This window comes from Pristiophorus japonicus, chromosome 15 (genome assembly GCF_044704955.1).
Source record: "Pristiophorus japonicus isolate sPriJap1 chromosome 15, sPriJap1.hap1, whole genome shotgun sequence".
Classification (NCBI taxonomy): domain Eukaryota; kingdom Metazoa; phylum Chordata; class Chondrichthyes; family Pristiophoridae; genus Pristiophorus; species Pristiophorus japonicus.
Genome location: NC_091991.1, coordinates 43830879 through 43851801, shown reverse-complemented (window position 1 = coordinate 43851801; position 20923 = coordinate 43830879). Strand labels below are relative to the sequence as shown.

Here is a 20923-nt window from a genome sequence, read left to right as displayed (position 1 = left end):
GGCAAACAATGACTAGTGGCTGCAGGGTTCGGTGCTGGGTCCTCAACTATTTACAATCTATATTAATGACTTGGATGAAGTAATGTAGCCAAGTTTGCTGATGAGTGGGAGAGCAAATTGTGAGGAGGACACAAAAAATCTGCAAAGGGATATAGACAGGCTAAGTGCGTAAGCAAAAATTAGGCAGATGGCATATAATGTAGGAAATTGTGAGGTTATCCACTTTGGCAGAAATAACAGAAAAGCCAATTACAATTTAAATGGAGAAAAATTGCAAAGTGCTGCCGTAGAGAGAGACCTGGGGGTCCTTGTGCATGAAACACAAAAATTGAGTATGGAGGTACAGCAAATAATCAGGAAGGCAAATGGAATGATGGCCTTTATTGCAAGCGGGATAGAATATAAAAGCAGAGAAGTCCTGCTACAACTGTACAGGGTATTGGTGAGGCCACACCTGGAGTACTGCGTACAGTTTTGGTCTCCGTATTTAAGGAAGGATATACTTGCATTGGAGGCTGTTCAGAGAAGGTTCATTTGGTTGATTCCGGAGATGAGGGGGTTGACTTATGAGGATAGGTTGAGTAGCTTGAGCCTATACACATTGGAGTTCAGAAGAATGAGAGGTGATCTTATTGAAACATATAAGATAATGAGGGGGCTCGACAAGGTGGATGCAGAGAGGATATTTTCACTCATAGGGGCAACTAAAACTATTATAGGGCTCAATTTTCCCCAAAGCTTTTTTTTGGCGTACTTGAAGAGTTACATCTGTTTTTTGGGGGCCCCAAGTACGCCAAAAAAAAGTTCCAAGTTTCCCCATTGGATTTCTTCATTTTGGTGTGGTCTAACCTGTCCTTTAGGTTTCGGGGTGCGCCAAAAAGATCGGATTGCCATGGTAACTAGTGACACAATGCGAGCTGAGACTGCAAAGTGAAACATACAGCCACAGCTCGCAACACATCAATTTAAAAACACATTAAACTATATTGCAGCAACTTACCTGCTGGTGTGTTGCCCTGCCCGACATCCCAAAAAATGGCGGCCTGGACGCTCTTTCCCCGCCGCCCCCCCCCCACCCAGCCCCACCCCACATATGCTGGCCTAAGCACAACTAGAGTAACTCTCAGCTGGTCAAACTTGCCTAAATGGTCAGAATTGGCGTGGGTAGCATGTTACGCCCCCTTTGGCTAAAAAAAAACCTAATAAAATTATAACTAACAGAGTTACGCTGGTGCAAATTATTGGGGCAAATTGATTGGCCAAAAAAAGCAGACTGCTCCAAATAAATGGCACAAATTAATAGGGAAAATTGAGCCCTATGGGATATAGTCTTAGAATAAGGGGCTGCCCATTTAAAACTGAGATAAGGACAAATTTCTTCTCTAAGAGGGTTATAAATCTATGGAATTCTCTGCCCCAGAGAGCTGTGGAGGCTGGGTCATTAAATAAATTTAAGGTGGAGATGGACAGAATTTTGAGCGATAAGGGAGTAAAGGGTTATGGGGAGCGGGCAGGGAAGTGGAGCTGAGTCCATGATCAGATCAGCTATGATCTTATTGAATGGCAGAGCAGGCTCGAGGGGACAAATGGCCTACTCCTGCTATTTCTTATATTCTTAAAAATTTAGGGTTTCTGCGTTCCAGTGTAAGTACCCTTTTAACTGTGTGGTAAGACTAAGGAGTCCTTATGTGGGTCAGTGTCAATTTTAATGGTAACGCTCTTGTGACGTGCCTTGAGACATTTTACTATGTTAAAGGTGCTATATAAATGCAAGTTACTGTTGTTATTACTGCCAAACGTCCTCTCTGGTACTGATAATGAACTTTTACAAGTGTGGCGTCTCATTCCTTCAGAATTTAATTATTGTTGGAGATTTACACAATTAAAATAGTTTTTTAAAAACTTTTTTTCTGTCTCTTTAATCTCTCTTAATCCAATCTTTCCTTCCCTCTCTTTATTTCACTTTCTGTACCTGATAGGATATTGGAGGCAACATTCTAACTTACACTTCCTAGTTCAGACTCTGCACTGCTCTTTAACGATTCTTCAATCACTGATTTGTTAAGGACAAACACAGTTTGCTTGCCCTGTTCCCACAGGTCCAAAGTGCTCTGTAGAGCATACTGCGCTTTTTGGATCTCTAACTTATAACAAATTCCAGTGTAAAACCCCATAGAAAGTTTATGGACAAGTACAAGTGTAACGAACAGCACCGCTGAGCGCAAAATCCGGCCCCTTATGTTTAAAAACAAGGAAGCAGAGTCTCTGAGCAACTGACTAAATCAGATGTCAGCATGGTTTGGAAGAATTACACTGGGATAATTCCCAAAATCTCGTATTATCTGAAAGGGGAATCTCATCAATGGCTGTGGCTGGCACCTTGTCAAGGGAAAATTAGAACTTGGGAGGAATTATCTAAATTGATTAATAAGGGAAAAGTGACTAAATATTTGAAGCAGAGCAAGATACAGGGATTTGCAGAGAGCGAAGAGCAGGTGGTTAGTTTTGGATTGCCATAGCTAGCACAGACACGATGGGCCAAATGGCTTTTTTTCCTCTACTGTAAGCATCTTTAGTTCCATGATTCTATCTCCAACAAAGGACTGGCAACTGAAATGCTTTCACTGAGGTGCATGCAAGTTCACAATCTGCAATTACCCATATTGCAATACAACTCCTCAAACAATCTTTTCCAAGGGCAGGAGCTAATTATAACCAGGAAAACTACCAACAGAAAAGAGCAATTGATATTTTGAAGAATATCCTCGGGACAGCCACCAATCAGATAGCCGTAGGACAACAGAATTCACATTTATTTGCCACATGCAAGGGTGAAAGGGGCTTCCATTATATGACTATTTATATTAATAACAGGCAATGGCACAGGAAGCACAGTCTCCTAGTAGCTAGTTAACTCAGATATCAGCATATAAGGAAAGGGTCAGGAAGAATGACACTGGGATAATTTTCCAGATTCCAGTGGACACCTGTGCTATATTTTCTTTGATGAGGGTTGATCATCAGGTCCAACCCTTGTACAGGTACAGCGTTGAAAATCCGGAAGCCTCGGGACCAAGATCGCTCCGGATTCTGGGTATTTCCGGACTTCGGAACATCTTTCTGATGTCCTGAATACAGAAATGTCCAAGCCCAGGTAAGTTTATTTCTGGATTTCGGAACGTCTTTCCGACATCCCAAGACCGGAAATGCCTGGGCCCAGGTAAGGGGGGGGGGGCGAGGTAAGGAGCAGGGAGTCTGGCGGGCAGCGGGGTCAGGAGAGTCCGGCGGGCCAAGGTAAGGAGCTGGGGGTATGGCGGACGGCAGGGCCTGGAGGCGGGGGAGAGGTCAGCGGGGAAGAAGTCGGCAGCAGCCCGGATTCCAGAACATTTTCCGGATTCTGGATAACCCGCCACGGATCATCCCAGTGTTCGGATTCCGGAACAGTACGGATTCCGGAATTCTAGATTCTCGATGCTGTACCTGTAAAGGCAAATTCTACAATCACTTGACCCACTAGGGTAGTTAACACGGAATATGAATGAATGTCGGTGAGAAAAAAGCTCATCAGGATTGTGACCGCATACTGACAATATGACCGAGTGCAATTCAACAACAAATAATGGGTGCTCACAGTGAAAGGAATGCTCAGCAAACAGCTTTCAGTTGGACAAAAACCATACTGCAGAACCCCTTGGTTATAATTGCACCACAATAGACAGAGGATGTACAATATAAGGTTGTCAGGCAATTATCTGATATTACCAAGGGATCTTGAAGAACAGTTTTAATTAACTGTCAAACAGGCCTCTGGCAATATGTCAGAGAAAAATGATTTGTTGAAATTCCCATGTGAATTTCCATTCTGTTTTCTGCCAAATGGGTTTGGACTGATATGATTACACATTGTATTGGTACAGGAGGTGTTGCTTTCATCGCCTTAACCCATTATTACCAGCGAAAAAAAGACTTGTAGGCCAACACACTGAGAAGATGCAGCAGGTGATATTGTTGAATCTGATTCAGGCCCATGGCGCTTTCCTGTGGTCACAGTCCCAAAGTCGTCTGGCAAGGCTCGAACCTGGATCAACTTCAGAGATGACGACCCATAAAAAATACAGGTAGACCGTCCAAAATCTGGAAACCTCGGGACAGAGGCCGTTCTGGATTTTGGGTATTTCCAGATTTCGGAATGTCTTTCCGACGTCCCGAATCCGGAAATGCCTGGGCCGAGGTAAGGGCGGAGGGTCGGCGGTTCCGGGTTCGGCAGTGTCGGTTCCGGGTCAGGGGTCAGCAGCCGGGAAAAACCTGCGTTGAAGACCTGCAAAAAAGGTAAGTTGAAGTTTTTATTTAAAAATTCTTTTTCAGCGATTTAGGTGAATATTTTGTGAATTTTTATTTTTTGGAATTATTTGGGGGGGGGGGATGTTTTCCCCCCTTCCCAGACCCAACTCACAGCGGTAATCAGTTTTTAAAAAAATGTCCGGATTTCGGAGCATTTTCCGGAGTCCAGACGATCCCGCCACGGATCTGCCCGATGTCTGGATTCTGGAGCATTCTGAATTTCATAAATCTGGATTTTGGACGCTCAACCTGTGCATTGGTGCTTTGAGTGAATGACTCTTTAGACTTTTATTCAGAAGCCAAGTATATGAGCATATTTTACTTCTGAACATTGGCACATGTTGTAAATCCACACAGAAGATATGGATGGCACTTCACTCCAGCAGAAGGTTATTCAAATTCAAGGCAGCAACATTTGGGATGTGCGATGCTCACATTATGTTCCAATGCTTTTTGAATAATTTGCCAGCTGGTCAGCTTTAAAACTGCTGTGTGGTTTACATGAATGACATTGGCATTTTTGATAAGGAAATATTATTCTTGAGTCATAGTGTTTCTCTCAAAAAGCATTAAGATGGATGCTAAATAATTAACAGCTGTAAACGCATTTCCCCCACCCAAGATGATGTCAAATGCCAGATAATTTCTCAGTATGGTAGAATACCACAGTAAACATTTCATTCAATGCCATTTATCCAAAATATGGAGCACCAAAAGGTCTTTGATATTGAACTGACCATCTTCGCCCCACCCCCCCCCGCCCACCCCCCCACAGTGTGTCTCTGTCAGTGTCTCTATCTGTCTGTCTGTGTCTCTCACTCTCTGTCTGTCAGTGTCTGTGTTTCTGACAGTGAGGGGAGGGGGAGGAGGAGAGGGGAGAGGGAGGGGGAGGAGGAGAGAGGAGGGAGGGGAGGGGGGGCAGGAGAGAGGGGGGGGCAGGGGAGAGAGGAGGGAGGGGAGGGGGGGGCAGGGGAGAGAGGAGGGAGGGGAGGGGGGGGCAGGAGAGAGGGGGGGGCAGGGGGGAGGGAGGGAAGGGGAGGGTTGGGGGGGCAGGGTGGAGGGAGGGAAGGGGAGGGCGAAGGGGGAGGGGGGAGAGAAGGGGAAGGGGGGAGGAGGAGAAGGAGGGGAAGGGGGGAGGAAGAGAAGGAGGAGAAGGGGGGAGGAAGAGAAGGAGGAGAAGGAGGAGAAGGGGGGAGGAGAAGGGGGGGGAAGAAGGAGAAGGGGAAAGGGGGGGGGGGAGGCTGAACGGGCCAGGCCCGGCGGCCAGGCCCGGCAGCCAAGCCCAAGACTTCGGGCAGGGCCCGTCCCCAGCACCAGATTTACAAGTAGGTGGCGTTGGGTCGGGTCGGGTCCGAGGTCGGGAGCGCGGGTCGGGGGGGTGGTGGGAGGGAGGTCGGTTTGGGTCGGGGGGGGGGGGAAAACGCGGGTCGGGTCCAGTCGGGTTGAGTCGGTGTCGCGGTCAGGTACGGGTACAGGGGCGGGGGAGCGGGAGTCGAGTCGGGAGGAAGCAGGAGCTGGGCGTGGGAGGAGCCTTATGCACACAGGCCCTAGTGAGGCCATTCGGCCAGGGCTCGGGGCTGCGTGCTTCGGGCGCCTGGAGCTACTGCACATGCGCACCCATTGTAGCGCATGTGCAGAGGTCCCGGCACTGTTTTCAGCGCAGGGACCTAGCTCCGCCCCCCACTGTTCGTGCTGCGCCGCGTCAAGGGCCAGAGGACCAGCAGGGAGACGGAGAACATGGAAGTTTTTTTTAGGCGCACTTTGTGGCGCGAAAAACGGGTGTCCAGGTCGGGGCTGCGCCGTTCTAGGCGCGGCCCGAAACTTGGGCCCTTTGTCCTGTGGCTAACAAAATCAAAACAGGTATCTCGAGTGTGTTCTACTAATTACAATTTATATTTTTCTCCAATTCCATTCTAATTTGTGCACTATTCGAACATGCAAACACCTTGCCTTCACTAAGAAATTCTTCCGATCAGACTTGAATGACAATGTAAGTGCAAAAGACATTGATCAGTGTTTACTTGGCTTAATGTCAGTCATGCAGCTGCTGTTAGCCAGAAGACATCAACAATACATTTTTGGATTTTCATGCAACCCAAAATGTCAGATGGCTAAAACTATAAGGAGTCACACTCTTTCAAGCTTCCATTATATGATGAAAAGATGTGTTTAAAAAAGCAGACAACAAATAATGTTGAAAGTAATAAAGTGTTGTCAGACAACAAAGCTAAAGTTATTTCCCCTAATCCTACCAGAAAAGCATAGAGATACGACTGCTCTTCTACATGGTTCTTTCAAGGAGGTGGGTTGTTCAAGCAGGAAATGCCAGTACTCTATAAACAATTGACAAGAAGTGCACTTGTAGGATTGACACAGTTGATATGTTCTTCCGGTTTCTCTTTCCCTAAAATTGAATATTCCACCACCAAAAGACATTTCATGAAGCCAGCACTGTAGTAGAGAACTGACAACACTCATTACAATCCCTGACAGCCTTAGGACTCTAAATCATGACAATCTGTTCATAAAGCTAACCCTTTTTAAGACAAGGATACCAGACAAGTACTGTATTAATGTTGTCACAATTTTGTATGGCAGCAACTGAGAAAAACACTAAGTGTCTAACCAAGGACACGGAAACCAGATGACTCATTCAAGATAAAAATATTCACTTAATTAATCTGCTTGAAACCTGTCCATCAGAAATCATGTGCATCTGAATATTTCCCTTACATGTCATAGAAATTGACTGCTCAAGAGTTTTGAATCAATATGATTGTTAGTTCAGTATGCCTATTAGTATGGTTATCTGTCGTCCAGTTATTTTAACTTTAAGCCAATTTATCTTCTTCCTTCAAGACAGTATCTGATCAGATATCTATTTTTTGTAATTACTCTCCTCAATCGAGACTCTGCCTTTGACTCAAGTGTTTTCAACTCCATCCCGCAGCATGTAACCCGCCACCATCTCAGTGAAACTCCAACGCTGAAAGAAGTAGGCAAAGCCATAAAACAGCTCAAGAACAAGGCTACGGGTGCGGATGGAATTCCTGCTGAGGCACTAAAATATGGCGGAGAGGCGCTGTTGGTGCGGATACATGACCTCATCTCTCTCATTTGGAGGGAGGAGAGCATGCCGGGGGATCTCAGAGATGCAGTAATTGTATCCATTTTTAAAAAGGGGAACAAATCTGACAGGGGAATCTCCCTACTATCAACTACTGGGAAGGTTGTCGCTAGAGTCCTCTTCAGCCGTCTTCTCCCCGTGTCCGAGGTGCTCCTCTGGGAGTCACAGTGCAGATTTCGTCCCCTACGGGGAACAACGGACATGTTCTTCGCAGCACGACAACTGCAGGAAAAATGCAGGGAGCAGCGCCAGCCCTTAAACATGGCCTTCTTCGACCTTACAAAGGCCTTTGACATTGTCAACTGTGCGGGCTTATGGAGAGTCCTCCTCACTTTTGGGTGCCCCCAAAAGTTTGTCAACATCCTTCGCCTGCTCCACGACGACATGCAGGCTGTGATCCTTACCAGCGGATCCGTTACAGACCCATTCCACGTCCGAACCGGGGTCAAACAGGGCTGCGTCATCGCTCCAACCCTCTTTTCAATCTTCCTCGCTGCCATGCCCCACTTCACTGTCAACAAGCTCCCCGCCGGAGTGGAACTAAACTACAGAACCAGTGGGAAGCTGTTTAACCTACGCCGCCTCCAGGTCAGGTCCAAAACCTGTCGTTGAACTGCAGTATGCGGACGATGCCTACGTCTGCGCACAGAGACTGAACTCCAGGATATAGTCAATGTATTCATCGAGGCACATGAAAGCATGGGCCTTATGCTTAACATCCATAAGACAAAGGTCCTGCACCAACCCATCCTCGCCGCACAGCGCCGCACAGCACCGCCCCCCCCCCAGTCATCAAGATTCACAGTGCTCTCGACAACGTGGACCACTTCCCATACCTCGGGAGCCTCGTCAACAAAGGCAGACATTGATGCGGAGATTCAACATTGTCTCCAGTGCACCAGTGCAGCCTTTGGCCGTCTAAGGAAAAGAGTGTTCGAAGACCATGCCCTCAAACCTACCACCAAGCTCATGGTCTACAGAGTTGTTGTAATTCCTGCCCTCCTATATGGGTCAGAGACATGGACGACTTACAGAAGACACATTAAGTCGCTGGAGATATATCACCAACGATGTCTCCGCAAGATCCTGCAAATCCCCTGGGAGGACAGACGCACCAACATCAGTGTCCTCGCCCAGGCTAACATCCCCAGCATTGAAGCACTGACTACACTAGATCTGCTTCGTTGGGTAGGCCACTTAGTTCGCATGCCAGACACGAGACTCCCTAAACAACTGCTATATGTGGAGCTCCTTCATGGCAAACGAGCCAAAGGTGGGCCGCAGAAACGGTACAAGGACACCCTCAAAGCCTCCCTGGTGATGTGCGTCATCACCACTGATGCCTGGGAGACCCTGGCCAAAGACCGCCCTAGGTGGAGAAAGTGCATTCGGGAGGGCGTTGAGCTCTTTGAATCCCAACGCTGCGAGCGTGAAGAGATCAGGCGCAGGCAGCGGAAGGAGCGTGTGATAAATCAGTGTCACCCCACCTTCCCCCGACGAATATCTGTCCCATCTGTGACGGGGTCTGTGGCTCTTGTGTTGGGACTATTCAGCCACCAAAGAACTCACTTTAAGAGTGGAAGCAAGTCTTCCTCGATTTCGAGGGACTGCCTATGATGATGATTTTGTAAGTACATATATTATCTCATATTGGGGAAAAAAAATGTATTGTGCTGAGTTTAGCCTTTTCAATATCACAGCCCAAACTCATTACTTACTGACAACAACTACAACTTACATTTCTATAGCTCATCTCACATGCAGCAAGATGTCAAGAAAATGGCAAGGGCCAGTGTAGTAGGACAAATGCAGGGCTCAAGAAAAAGTTTTTGAGGAAGATTTTAAAAAGAGGAAACTAGGCAAAACGCTCCATAGGGCAGGAAGATTCTGGCTGAATGATAAGCCACCAATTGTAGAACAAAAGGTGCATGTAAGATGTAAAGCAGGAGGAGATCACTAAGATAGCATGTGTGAGACCATGGCAGGATGAAAAAGCAAGGATGATTGAAGTCACCTCACTGGGTCACAAGAAGCCAATGGAGCTTGAAGAGGACGGGGTTGACATGAGTGCAAGAATTCGTACGAGTACATATGCAAGCTGCAGCAATTTGAATGAGTTACAACTTGAAGAAGATTGACGCAGTGAGTCCAGCTATGAGAATATTTGAACCTTGAAGTAAAACACGTCTAGAGTTTTAATGGTCGGAGAGGGGTCGGGGCACAAAGGCAGCTAACATTGCAGAGTTAAAAGAAAGTGCTCTTGGTAAGAGTGGAGGTGGGGAGTATTGTTGAGCTCTGGGTCAAGCGGTACTCCCAAGGTTTTGCATCTTCTGACTCAGGCTGAGGTGGCAGCAGGGGAGGTTACTGGAATCAACCAGTGCACAGGTGCTGGCAGGAGCCAATGATTTTTCTGCATTGAGCTGGAGAAAAATTCCTCTCATCCAGGTCTTGATGTTGTACTCCATACCCCTATTCATTGGCCTTTTTATGGATTTATCTCCTTGCATTCATACTTTCAAAGAACTATGTATTTGAACCCTCAATCTCTTTGGTTTATCCACACCCTCCAGTGTCTTTCAATTGAGTATATACCTTCCTTTTCTTCCCAAAAATGCATCACCTCACCTCTGCATTAAATTGCATCTGATACCAGTCTGCCCATTCTGCTAACCAAAATATTTCTGATAGCGCACCTCAATGTTTGCCAAATCCCCTTCTTTTTTGTCATCAGCTGTGCTCCCCATGCCAAAATCATATACACACACACACACTGGGGTAAAAAGTGGACCCAGTTCTGACCTTGGATACATCAATTCCAACCCTACTCCAATCTGAGCAACACCCATTAATTTCTAGCTCTCTTTATTACCAACCAACTTTCGATCCACCTTGCTACATTTTCTCGTGTACCATACTCCTGACTTTTTGTTACAAGCCTCCTGTGACAGCTCACTGAACATCTTCTGAATTTCCTTTTAGTCTTTTCTTTTAGTCAAATACAACTTGCATTTAATTATCCACCCCACTCCCACTTTGACCTCAGCCTCTTATACAGTTCCAATGAAGCTCAATGGAAAGCTTGAGGAACAGCACCTAAAGTTTCAATTTGGCACTTTACAGCCTCTGAACTCAACATTGAGGTAGACCAGAACCACTGCTCCCATTTTTTCTAGTCAATAGATGCTGGTAATGCAAAAACAAAATACTGCTGGCAATTATTCTGCTTTTGTCATTTTCAGCTCCTCTAGACCCATCTTTTGTTTCTTTTATTGTCCCATTACCACCCACATTTGCCTTGTACCAGCATCCCTTTTGTCATTTAATCACTCCTGCTTTCCACCCTATCAGACCTTCCCCGTTTGCTCTTTTGTCCCCTCCCCCATTTTCTGTGCCTCTGTACTTGCTTAAAACCCTCTAACTTTTTCCAGTTCTGATGAAAGGTCATTGGCCTGAAACATTAATTCTGTTTCTCTCTCCACAGATACTGACTGACCTGCTGTTATTTCCAGATGTTTCTCTCTTTATTTCAGATTTCCAGCATCCGCAGTATTTTGTTTTTGCTTTAACAAATCCATCCTGGTTGTCTTTGATCATCTGACGCATTTCCAAATGTGTATTAATTTGAACTTGAGTTATGGAATATAAGGGGTGGATTTTCTTTCGCTATCACACCTGAAATCAGATAGGATAGTTGTGGAAAAAGGGACAAAGTTGAGCTGTATGGCCTACCACGACCTCACCACATCCTGACCGTGAACAGGTGGGCTTAGGAAATCTCTGCCCTAAATATTTCCCCACAACAGACATTAGACGAACTGATCTATAGTTAACCATTTATCCATTTCTGCTTTTCTGAACAGCTCCTTTACACTAATTGTCATCCAGTTCTGAAGCACAGTTTGTATATCTAGAGTAGACTTAAAAATTATAGTCAGAGCCTGTGTTAGCTCCTCTCTAAATTCTTTCAATATCCTATGGTGCATTTCATCAGGGCCCGGTGACATATCCACCTTGAATTCTGGTTTCGTTTTCATAAACAATTCCTTTTCCACATCATCTTTAACCATTTTTCCATTTCCACATGTTGTTCACCGACATTCTCACTTCCACTATCATTTGTAACAATTGACACAAAATACTGGCTTAATATTTCCATCATACCTTCATCCTCCACAACCAGACAATCTTTATCTCTGAATGGGCTTCCCTCTAACTTTTCATTTAGTCTTAATGTATTTATTAAAAACCCTTAATACTTGCCTTTATATATTTTCTAGGCTTTTTTCATATTCCCTTTTAGCCCTTCTAAGCTCCCTTTTCACCTCACTTTCTATATTCCTTACGATTTTCTTTCATATTGTTGGTCTCAGTTACATCAATTGTTTCACATTTCAGTTTAATTGTAATCTCTCTATTTACCCAGGAAACTTCATCTTTTTTACTTATTAATTTATTTGTTATGTATTTTACCCTTCTCATATTTGAAGACTTGACAGTGCTGATCCATCTTCCCTTTTTCTAACTTTTGTTAATTTGAGTAGATCTCTTATTTCTTGGTGAACTTTGCCCTTTTCCAGTCCAACACCCTTGCCGTTGAATCTCCATTACCCTTATCTCTTGTCACATTGAACCCAGGTAACGCTTCCTAGTTCCCAATGTGTTATTGCTCTCTCAACACTTTCCACTTTATTTCTCAGAACTAAATTAAGCAATCTTCTTGTTGGACATGGAATTAATTGAAAAACAATGATTTAAAAACATATTTATTATTTCAATGGTGAAAGATTGCAAGTGCTGCAGTACAGCGGGACTTGGGGGTACTTGTGCATGAAACACAAAAGGATAGTCTGCAGGTACAGCAAGTGATTAGGAAGGCCAATGGAATCTTGGCTTTATTGCAAAGGGGATGGACTATTAAAGCAGGGAAGTCTTGCTACAGTTATACAGGGTATTGGTGAGGCCACACCTGGAATACTGCGTGCAGTTTTGGTTTCCATATTTACGAAAGGATATACTTGCTTTGGAGGCAGTTCAGAGAAGGTTCACTAGGTTGATTCCGGAGATGAGGGGATTGACTTATGAGGAAAGATTGAGTAGGTTGGATTTCTATTAATTGGAATTCAGAAGAATGAGAGGTGATCTTATCGAAATGTGTAAGATTATGAGGGGGCTTGACAAAGTGGATGCAGAGAGGATGTTTCCACTGATGGGGGAGACGAGAACTAGAGGGCTTGATCTTAGAATAAGGGGCCGCCCATTTAAACTGATGAGGAGAAATTTCTTCTCTGAGGGTTGTAAATCTGTGGAATTCCCTGCCTCAGAGAGCTGTGGAAGTTGGGACATTGAATAAATTTAAGACATAGACAGTTTCTTAAACGATAAGGGGTTATGGGGAGTGGGCAGGGAAGTGGAGCTGAGTCCATGATCAGATCAGCCATGATCTTATTGAAGGGCGGAGCAGGCTCGAGGGGCCGTATGGCCTACTCCTGTTCCTATATCTTTTAGGTTTTTATCAAAATAGATAGGGTACAGCTAACAAGGATTTTTGAAGGAGCAACAATACTGCTCAGTAAATTATGACCCAAGGTGGCTGCACAATAGATACCAATGGAAGAATAGATACTTAATCAAAGGTAATTAGCTAATACTCAAATGTACACTAAATAGCTTTGTTCACAGTTTCCCTCTATTTGGGAGATAACAGCACAGTGCTCAAGATTTCATATCTGGTTTTAGCTGGAATTGAGTGCAACAGTTCAATCTTGGGATCTTTCTATGTGATTGAGCATGTCAAATATCAACGCTCTACTGCCTGAAACCTGGTATCATTATGTTTGCAAGTTATTCATCATTTTGAATTATACCAACTTTTGGAATTTGTATTTATCATAGAATTTTGTTTTTCAAAAACAGATAAAATTCTATTCCTATTGCACATTTAATTTACGAAAGAAACAGTAAAGGACCATGTCATACCACCACATTTGTTAAATTGTTAGATGTGCTGACAAATAGTATTCACATTCTAGCATCTTCTTTCAATGTATAGTATCTGTCTTATTGAAATGCCAGCGCGTTGCCTGTCAGATTGAATCACTACTAAAGATTATGCATGCCAATGCTTAAGTGCCAACACAGCAGGCTGCATTGTAGTGAGACTTGTTTCTGTTAGACCACATACTGTATCGTGCAGAAAGATGGCACGGAGTCAAAGCAGCAGTGATTGGACTCTCTATGCTGGCTGCTTACAGAAGCTGGCCATTTAGTTAGCTGCATTCTAATTATCACTGTTTTTCTATTTTTAAAAAACCTGCTTTGATCATTTATTTATCTTCACAAAGGCAAAACTGTTTTGCTCAGATTGACAGCAAACCTTGCTTGGGCAAGGGAAACCACATGTTTAGAAATGATCCCCATGTTTAGAAATGATCCACAAAAAATAATTCATGGATATACCACAAATCTCTCAACCTTATTTCTGTTCAATAAAATATTTAAAGACCCAAAACTTGCTCAAGCCAATTATCATTCCTGACATTAAATTTCAACAAAATTATCTGTTTAGTGGTTTGAAACTTTTTTAGACTGGGCCCCACCAAAAAGCTCAGCCTCTCGTGTCTTTCTAGCTAATTATACTGGCAGTGGCAAGTCCGGAAAAAGGTCTTTCTCTATTCTTTCATTACTTTTTCTCTCTCTGCTTCACGTCTCACTCCTCATTCTCTTCTGTTTTTCACTCCCCTTTCATTTCTGTTTACCTTTTCTGCATTTCTCTCCTCCACTGATTCACTCTTTCCTTCACTTCTGTTTCTTGCTCTCTCCTTCGTTCTCGCAACTCTCCTACCTTCCTTTTTTTCACTTTTCCCCTATGCCTTTATCCCTTTTGTCTCTTCAGCAGTTTTCTTTCCATTCTATCCTGTACAGCACTGAAGCTGCTACATGGGGAGCATCATGAAGGAGAAAACGGTGCAAGTCAGCAGAAAAAAACCACAAGAGGTGGAAATTGATCAGTTGCCGCAGCGGTGAAAGATAATACTACTGAACTCATTTAGCATAAAAGTTCATCATAATGGGGTTACAGATTTGGGATTTTATATCTTGAATCCATAGGAAATAAAATCCAATTAAGGCGTCGGAGAGGCGTGAGTCCGGGGTCGGCGAGAGGCTTACAAAAGGCCGCGAGAGGCGTCGGGAAGTGCGTCGGAGAGACATGAGTCCGGGGTCGGCGAGAGCTTACAAAAGGCTAGCTGGTGCAGCTACAGGGAGAGGGCAAAAAAGTAGAAGAAAGAAACAGAAAGGTGAGGTCACAGCCAAGGGGGTAAGTGATTGGCTGGTGAGTAGTTTTTATTTTTTCTCTTCTATAACAGCGAGTAAACTTTAGCATTGTTGTTGCCAATTAAGTGTATCAAAGGGTTAAGTCATGACAGGAGAGCTTGGTCATGTGATATGCTCCTCCTGTACCATGTGGGAACTCAGGGACACTTCCGGTCTCCGACGACGACTTGTGCGGAATTGGAGCGGAGGGTGGATTTACTCTGGAGCATCCACGATGCTGAGAATGACGTGAGTAGCACGTGTAGCGAGTTGGTCTTAACGCAGGTGAAGGGTCCACAGCTAGCTAGGGAATGGAAGACCAGCAGGAAGAGCAGTGCAAGGAAGGTAGTGCAGGGGCCCTGCGGTCATCCCCCTGCAAAACAGATACACCTCTTTGGGTACTGTTGAGGAGGATGATTCATCAGGGGAGGGCAGCAGCAGCCAAGTTCATGGCACCGTGGCTGGCTCTGCTGCACAGAAGGCTGGGGAAAAAAAAAAAGAGTGGGAGAGCTATATTGATAGGGGACTCTATTGTAAGGGGAATAGATAGGAGTTTCTGTGGACGCAACAGAGACTCCAGGATGATATGTTGCCTCCCTGGTGCAAGGGTCAAGGATGTCTCGGAGCGGCTGCAGAGCATTCTGGAGAGGGAGGGTGAACAGCCAGTTGTCGTGGTACATGTAGGTACCAACGATATAGGTAAGAAGCGGGAAGAGGTCCTACAAGCTGAATTTAGGGAGCTAGGAGTTAAATTAAAAAGTAGGACCTCAAAAGGTAGTAATCTCTGGATTGCTACCAGTGCCACGTGCTAATCAGAGTAGAGGGAGCAGGATAGTTAGAATAAATACGTGGCTTGACCAGTGGTGCAAGAGGGAGGGATTCAAATTCCTGTGACATTGGAACCAGTTCTGGGGGAAGTGGGACCTGTACAAAAGGGACGGTCTGCACTTGGGCAGGACTGGAACTGATGTCCTCGGGGTAACATTTGCTAATGCAGTTCGGGAGTGTTTAAACTAATATGACAGGGGGATGGGAACCTATGCAGCGAGATAGGGTGAAGTAATATGGAGTCAGAAACAGATGGTAGAAAGGTAAAAAGCAATAGTGGAAGGCCGAGTAAACAAAGGCAAGAAACAAAAAGGGCCACACTACATCATAATTCTAAAAGGACAAAGGGTTTTAAAAAAACAAGCCTGAAGGCTTTGTGTCTTAATGCAAGGAGTATCCGTAATAAGGTGGATGAATTAACTGTGCAAATAGATGTTAACGGATATGATGTGATTGGGATTACAGAGACGTGGCTCCAGGATGATCAGGGCTGGGAACTCAACATCCATGGGTATTCAACATTCAGGAAGGATAGAATAAAAGGAAAAGGAGGTGGGGTAGCATTGCTGGTTGAAGAGGAGATTAATGCAATAATTAGGAAGGACATTAGCTTGGATGATGTGGAATCTATATGAGTGGAGCTGCAGAACACCAAAGGGCAAAAAACATTAGTGGGAGTTGTGTACAGACCTCCAAACAGTAGTAGTGATGTTGGGGAGGGCATCAAACAGGAAATTAGGGGTACATGCAATAAAGGTGCAGCAGTTATAATGGGAGACTTTAATATACATATAGATTGGGCTAACCAAACTGGAAGCAATACGGTGGAGGAGGATTTCCTGGAGTGCATAAGGAATGGCTTTCTAGACCAATATGTCGAAGAACCAACTAGGGAGGAGGCCATCTTAGACTGGGTGTTGTGTAATGAGAGAGGATTAAATAGTAATCTCTTTGTGCGAGGCCCCTTGGGGAAGAGTGACCATAATATGGTAGAATTCTACATTAGGATGGAGAATGAAACAGTTAATTCAGACACCATGGTCCAGAACTTAAAGAAGGGTAACTTTGAAGATCTGAGGCGTGAATTGGCTAGGATAGATTGGCGAATTATACTTAAGGGGTTGACTGTGGATGGGCAATGGCAGACATTTAGAGACCGCATGGATGAACTACAACAATTGTACATCCCAGTCTGGCGTAAAAATAAAAAAGAGAAGGTGGCTCAACCGTGGCTATCAAGGGAAATCAGGGATAGTATTAAAGCCAAGGAAGTGGCATACAAATTGGCTAGAAATAGCAGTGAACCTGGGGAATGGGAGAAACTTAGAACTCAGCAGAGGAGGACAAAGGGTTTGATTAGGGCAGGGAAAATAGAGTACGAGAGGAAGCTTGCAGGGAACATTAAGACGGACTGCAAAAGTTTCTATAGATATGTAAAGAGAAAAAGGTTAGTAAAGACAAACGTAGGTCCCCTGCAATCAGAATCAAGGGAAGTCATAACGGGGAACAAAGAAATGGCAGACCAATTGAACAAGTACTTTGGTTCGGTATTCACTAAGGAGGACACAAACAACCTTCCGGATGCAAAAGGGGTCAGAGGGTCTAGTAAGAAGGAAGATCTGAGGGAAATCCTTATTAGTCGGGAAATTGTGTTGGGGAAATTGATGGGATTGAAGGCCGATAAATCCCCAGGGCCTGATGGACTGCATCCCAGAGTACTTAAGGAGGTGGCCTGGGAAATAGCGGATGCATTGATGCATTTTCCAACATTCCATACTCTGGATCAGTTCCTATCGAGTGGAGGGTAGCAAACGTAACCCCGCTTTTTAAAAAAGGAGGGAGAGAGAAAACAGGGAATTATAGACTGGTCAGCCTGATATCAGTAGTGGGTAAAATGATGGAATCAATTATTAAGGATGTCATAGCAGCGCATTTGGAAAGAGGTGACATGATAAATCCATACTGACTTGGACCTGTGAAAGGGAAATCATGCTTGACAAATCTTCTGGAATTTTTTGAGGATGTTTCCAGTAGAGTGGACAAGGGAGAACCAGTTGATGTGGTATATTTGGACTTTCAAAAGGCTTTCGACAAGGTCCCACACAAGAGATTAATGTGCAAAGTTAAAGCACATGGGATTGGGGGTAGTGTGCTGATGTGGTTGTCAGACAGGAAGCAAAGAGTAGGAGTAAATGGGGACTTTTCAGAATGGCAGGCAGTGACTAGTGGGGTACCGCAAGGTTCCGTGCTGGGGCCCCAGCTGTTTACATTGTACATTAATGATTTAGACGAGGGAATTAAATGTAGTATCTCCAAATTTGCAGATGACACTAAGTTGGGTGGCAGTGTGAGCTGCGAGGAGGATGCTATGAGGCTGCAGAGTGACTTGGATAGGTTAGGTGAGTGGGCAAATGCATGGCAGATGATGTATAATGTGGATAAATGTGAGGTTATCCACTTTGGTGGTAAAAACAGAGAAACAGACTATTATCTGAATGGTGACAGATTAGGAAAAGGGGAGGTGCAACGAGACCTGGGTGTCATGGTGCATCAGTCATTGAAGGTTGGCATGCAGGTACAGCAGGCGGTTAAGAAAGCAAATGGCATGTTGGCCTTCATAGCGAGGGGATTTGAGTACAGGGACAGGGAGGTGTTGCTACAGGTGTACAGGGCCTTGGTGAGGCCACACCTGGAGTATTGTGTACAGTTTTGGTCTCCTAACTTGAGGAAGGACATTCTTGCTATTGAGGGAGTGCAGCGAAGGTTCACCAGACTGATTCCCGGGATGGCGGGACTGACATATCAAGAACGACTGGATCAACTGGGCTTGTATTCACTGGAGTTCAGATGAATGAGAGGGGATCTCATAGAAATGTTTAAAATTCTGACGGGTTTAGACAGGTTAGATGCAGGAAGAAAGTTCCCAATGTTGGGGAAGTCCAGAACCAGGGGTCACAGTCTAAGGATAAGGGGTAAGCCATTTAGGACCGAGATGAGGAGAAACTTCTTCACCTAGAGAGTGGTGAACCTGTGGAATTCTCTACAACAGAAAGTTGTTGAGGCCAATTCACTAAATATATTCAAAAAGGAGTTAGATGTAGTCCTTACTACTAGGGGGATCAAGGGGTATGGCGAGAAAGCAGGAATGGGGTACTGAAGTTGCATGTTCAGCCATGAACTCACTGAATGGCGGTGCAGGCTCGAAGGGCCGAATGGCCTACTCCTGCACCTATTTTCTATGTTTCTATGTTTCGAATGTTAATGATGGTTCCAGTTGGACAAAGTACATTTGGATATATTCTGTGTAAACACACACATTATACAAGAACTTAAGATTGTAATTTTTTTTGTTGCTATTTCCTCTAACACTCTCCGCTTCAAAATCAGTTCTCTGGAAATTCGATACCATTACATTTTTAGCCTGTGCTTCAGCCTGTATGTGTACCACAACGAGTAGGTTCAGCTGCAAGATGGTCATAAGGAGAAGGTGCAGTCTCAGCACTCACGGTATAAGCAAATTTTAGATCAGTTGAAACTATCTGCTGGTCCATGACCTGCGTCCTCTTGGTAAATTACCATGGTTGATACATCTCCCCGCTCAATGAGACAACTGTTTGGAGCATTTATAATAGTCGCACTCAACAAAATATTAGTAATAAACAATTTGTATATGGAGATTGATCAAATGAGGAAATTTTTTTGATTCCTTAGTTATCAGTCTTCCTCACTCTTGAAGCATAGTTCAATCTCCATGTACAAACTCTCTTCCTACATACTCTGATTCTCTTTTTCTGGTACTGTTATTGTGCACTTAATTCAAAAATAAGACTTAAACCACATTTAAAGTCAGTCATTTAACATAAGCTGACACAATTTCAGTGCTGAAAATTCCAACTATACCATGGAATGCACATATATATTTGATACTAGGTACAGATGGTCTGAGGAAAATATTTTTTTAAATAACTTGAAATTATAATTCATATTTATAAAAGTTTAGTATTAGATACAAATATTTGCAATAAATTGGTTCAGTCAAACATAAAGGGTGAAAGTGGTCTTAAAGTCCTGAAAGTTGCTCTGAAAACTCAAGCAAGATTGTTATCAAGAGGTGCACTATTTCTGAAACCTGTAATTCAGCATTTAATTGTTAATATTACAATGTATATGTTATTTGGAATCATTCAACTTTTGGTATTTTGGTCATTTCTACAACAATATACATCACTGTACCACAATTAGTGAACCGCTTTATACACTACTATTATGCAAAGGAATGTATATAAATCCTGCCATAAGAACATAAGAAATAGGAGCAGGAGTAGGCCATTTAACCCCTCAAGCCTGCTCCGCCATTTAATAAGATCATGGCTGATCTGATCATAGACTCAGCTCCACTTCACTGCCCGCTCCCCATAACCCTTTATTCCCTTATTGCTCAAAAATCTCTCTATCTCCGCCTTAAATATATTCAATGACCAAGCCTCCACAGTTCTCTCGGGCGGAGAATTCCACATATTTACAACCCTCAGAGAAGAAATTCCTCCTCATCTCAGTTTTAAATGGGCGACCCTTTATTCTCAGACTATATCATAAATTTGATTCAAGTCAACCATAACTTTTGATTTAAAATATACCAGTGCATTAATATTTTAATCTGATTATGTACATTTCCATTCAAATTTTATGGAACTAAGAATTGTGAGGTCTTGTGGCACAACCTCTTGCTCCGTTTGTTAACTTTAGCAATAATGTTGATGAATAAAATGCAGAACACTGCTTTCTACTCAATTCTACTTTGTCAGAATTGAGGAAAATATATTCCTTAATTATCATACTGTCCAAAATCAATAATTATTCTAATATTCTTCTACTACATTCTGAAGCAGTTTATTTTTTTCTTACAAACCTCAAGTATGAAATTACATAATTATAACCCATCTGTTTCTTACCTTCTTTAACACAGATTGCATAACTGAACACAGTTCCAAGTGACTTTCAACCCATTTTTTGAACAATATGTTTCAAATTACTAGAATCTTAGAACACCATTGCATTTTTAATAAATTAAGTCTGCTTTTGTCACCTACTTTGTAATAGAAGCATCCAGACTCATTAATATACCATTCGATGCGGAATGATCATCTTTCTTTTCAGATGTTTGCACACTGAAGGTTGGCGTAGCCATTGCAATAGCAAGCCTGGCCCTTTTTTCATCTTTTTCAAGTACTCTCTTCATTCCACCATTCAGAAAATATTCTTGACAAACACTATAAAAGGAAGAACAACTGGTCAGCCTCCAGCAATAATATATAC

General features: G+C 43.7%; 1 protein-coding gene across 6 annotated transcripts in view; it reads right to left on the bottom strand.

Annotated features, from left to right (window-relative positions):
- samtor (S-adenosylmethionine sensor upstream of mTORC1) overlaps window positions 1-20923 on the bottom strand; it is a 181564-nt gene that overhangs the window by 85666 nt on the left and 74975 nt on the right. For all 6 annotated transcript variants that reach the window (XR_011596754.1, XM_070900373.1, XM_070900374.1 and 3 more), the window contains one exon: window positions 20698-20877. Coding sequence is in view for 5 of the 6 variants with exons in the window: in XM_070900373.1 (XP_070756474.1) it covers window positions 20698-20877 (180 nt within the window). In the remaining variant the exon portion in view is untranslated. The remainder of the gene's footprint in view (window positions 1-20697; window positions 20878-20923) is intronic.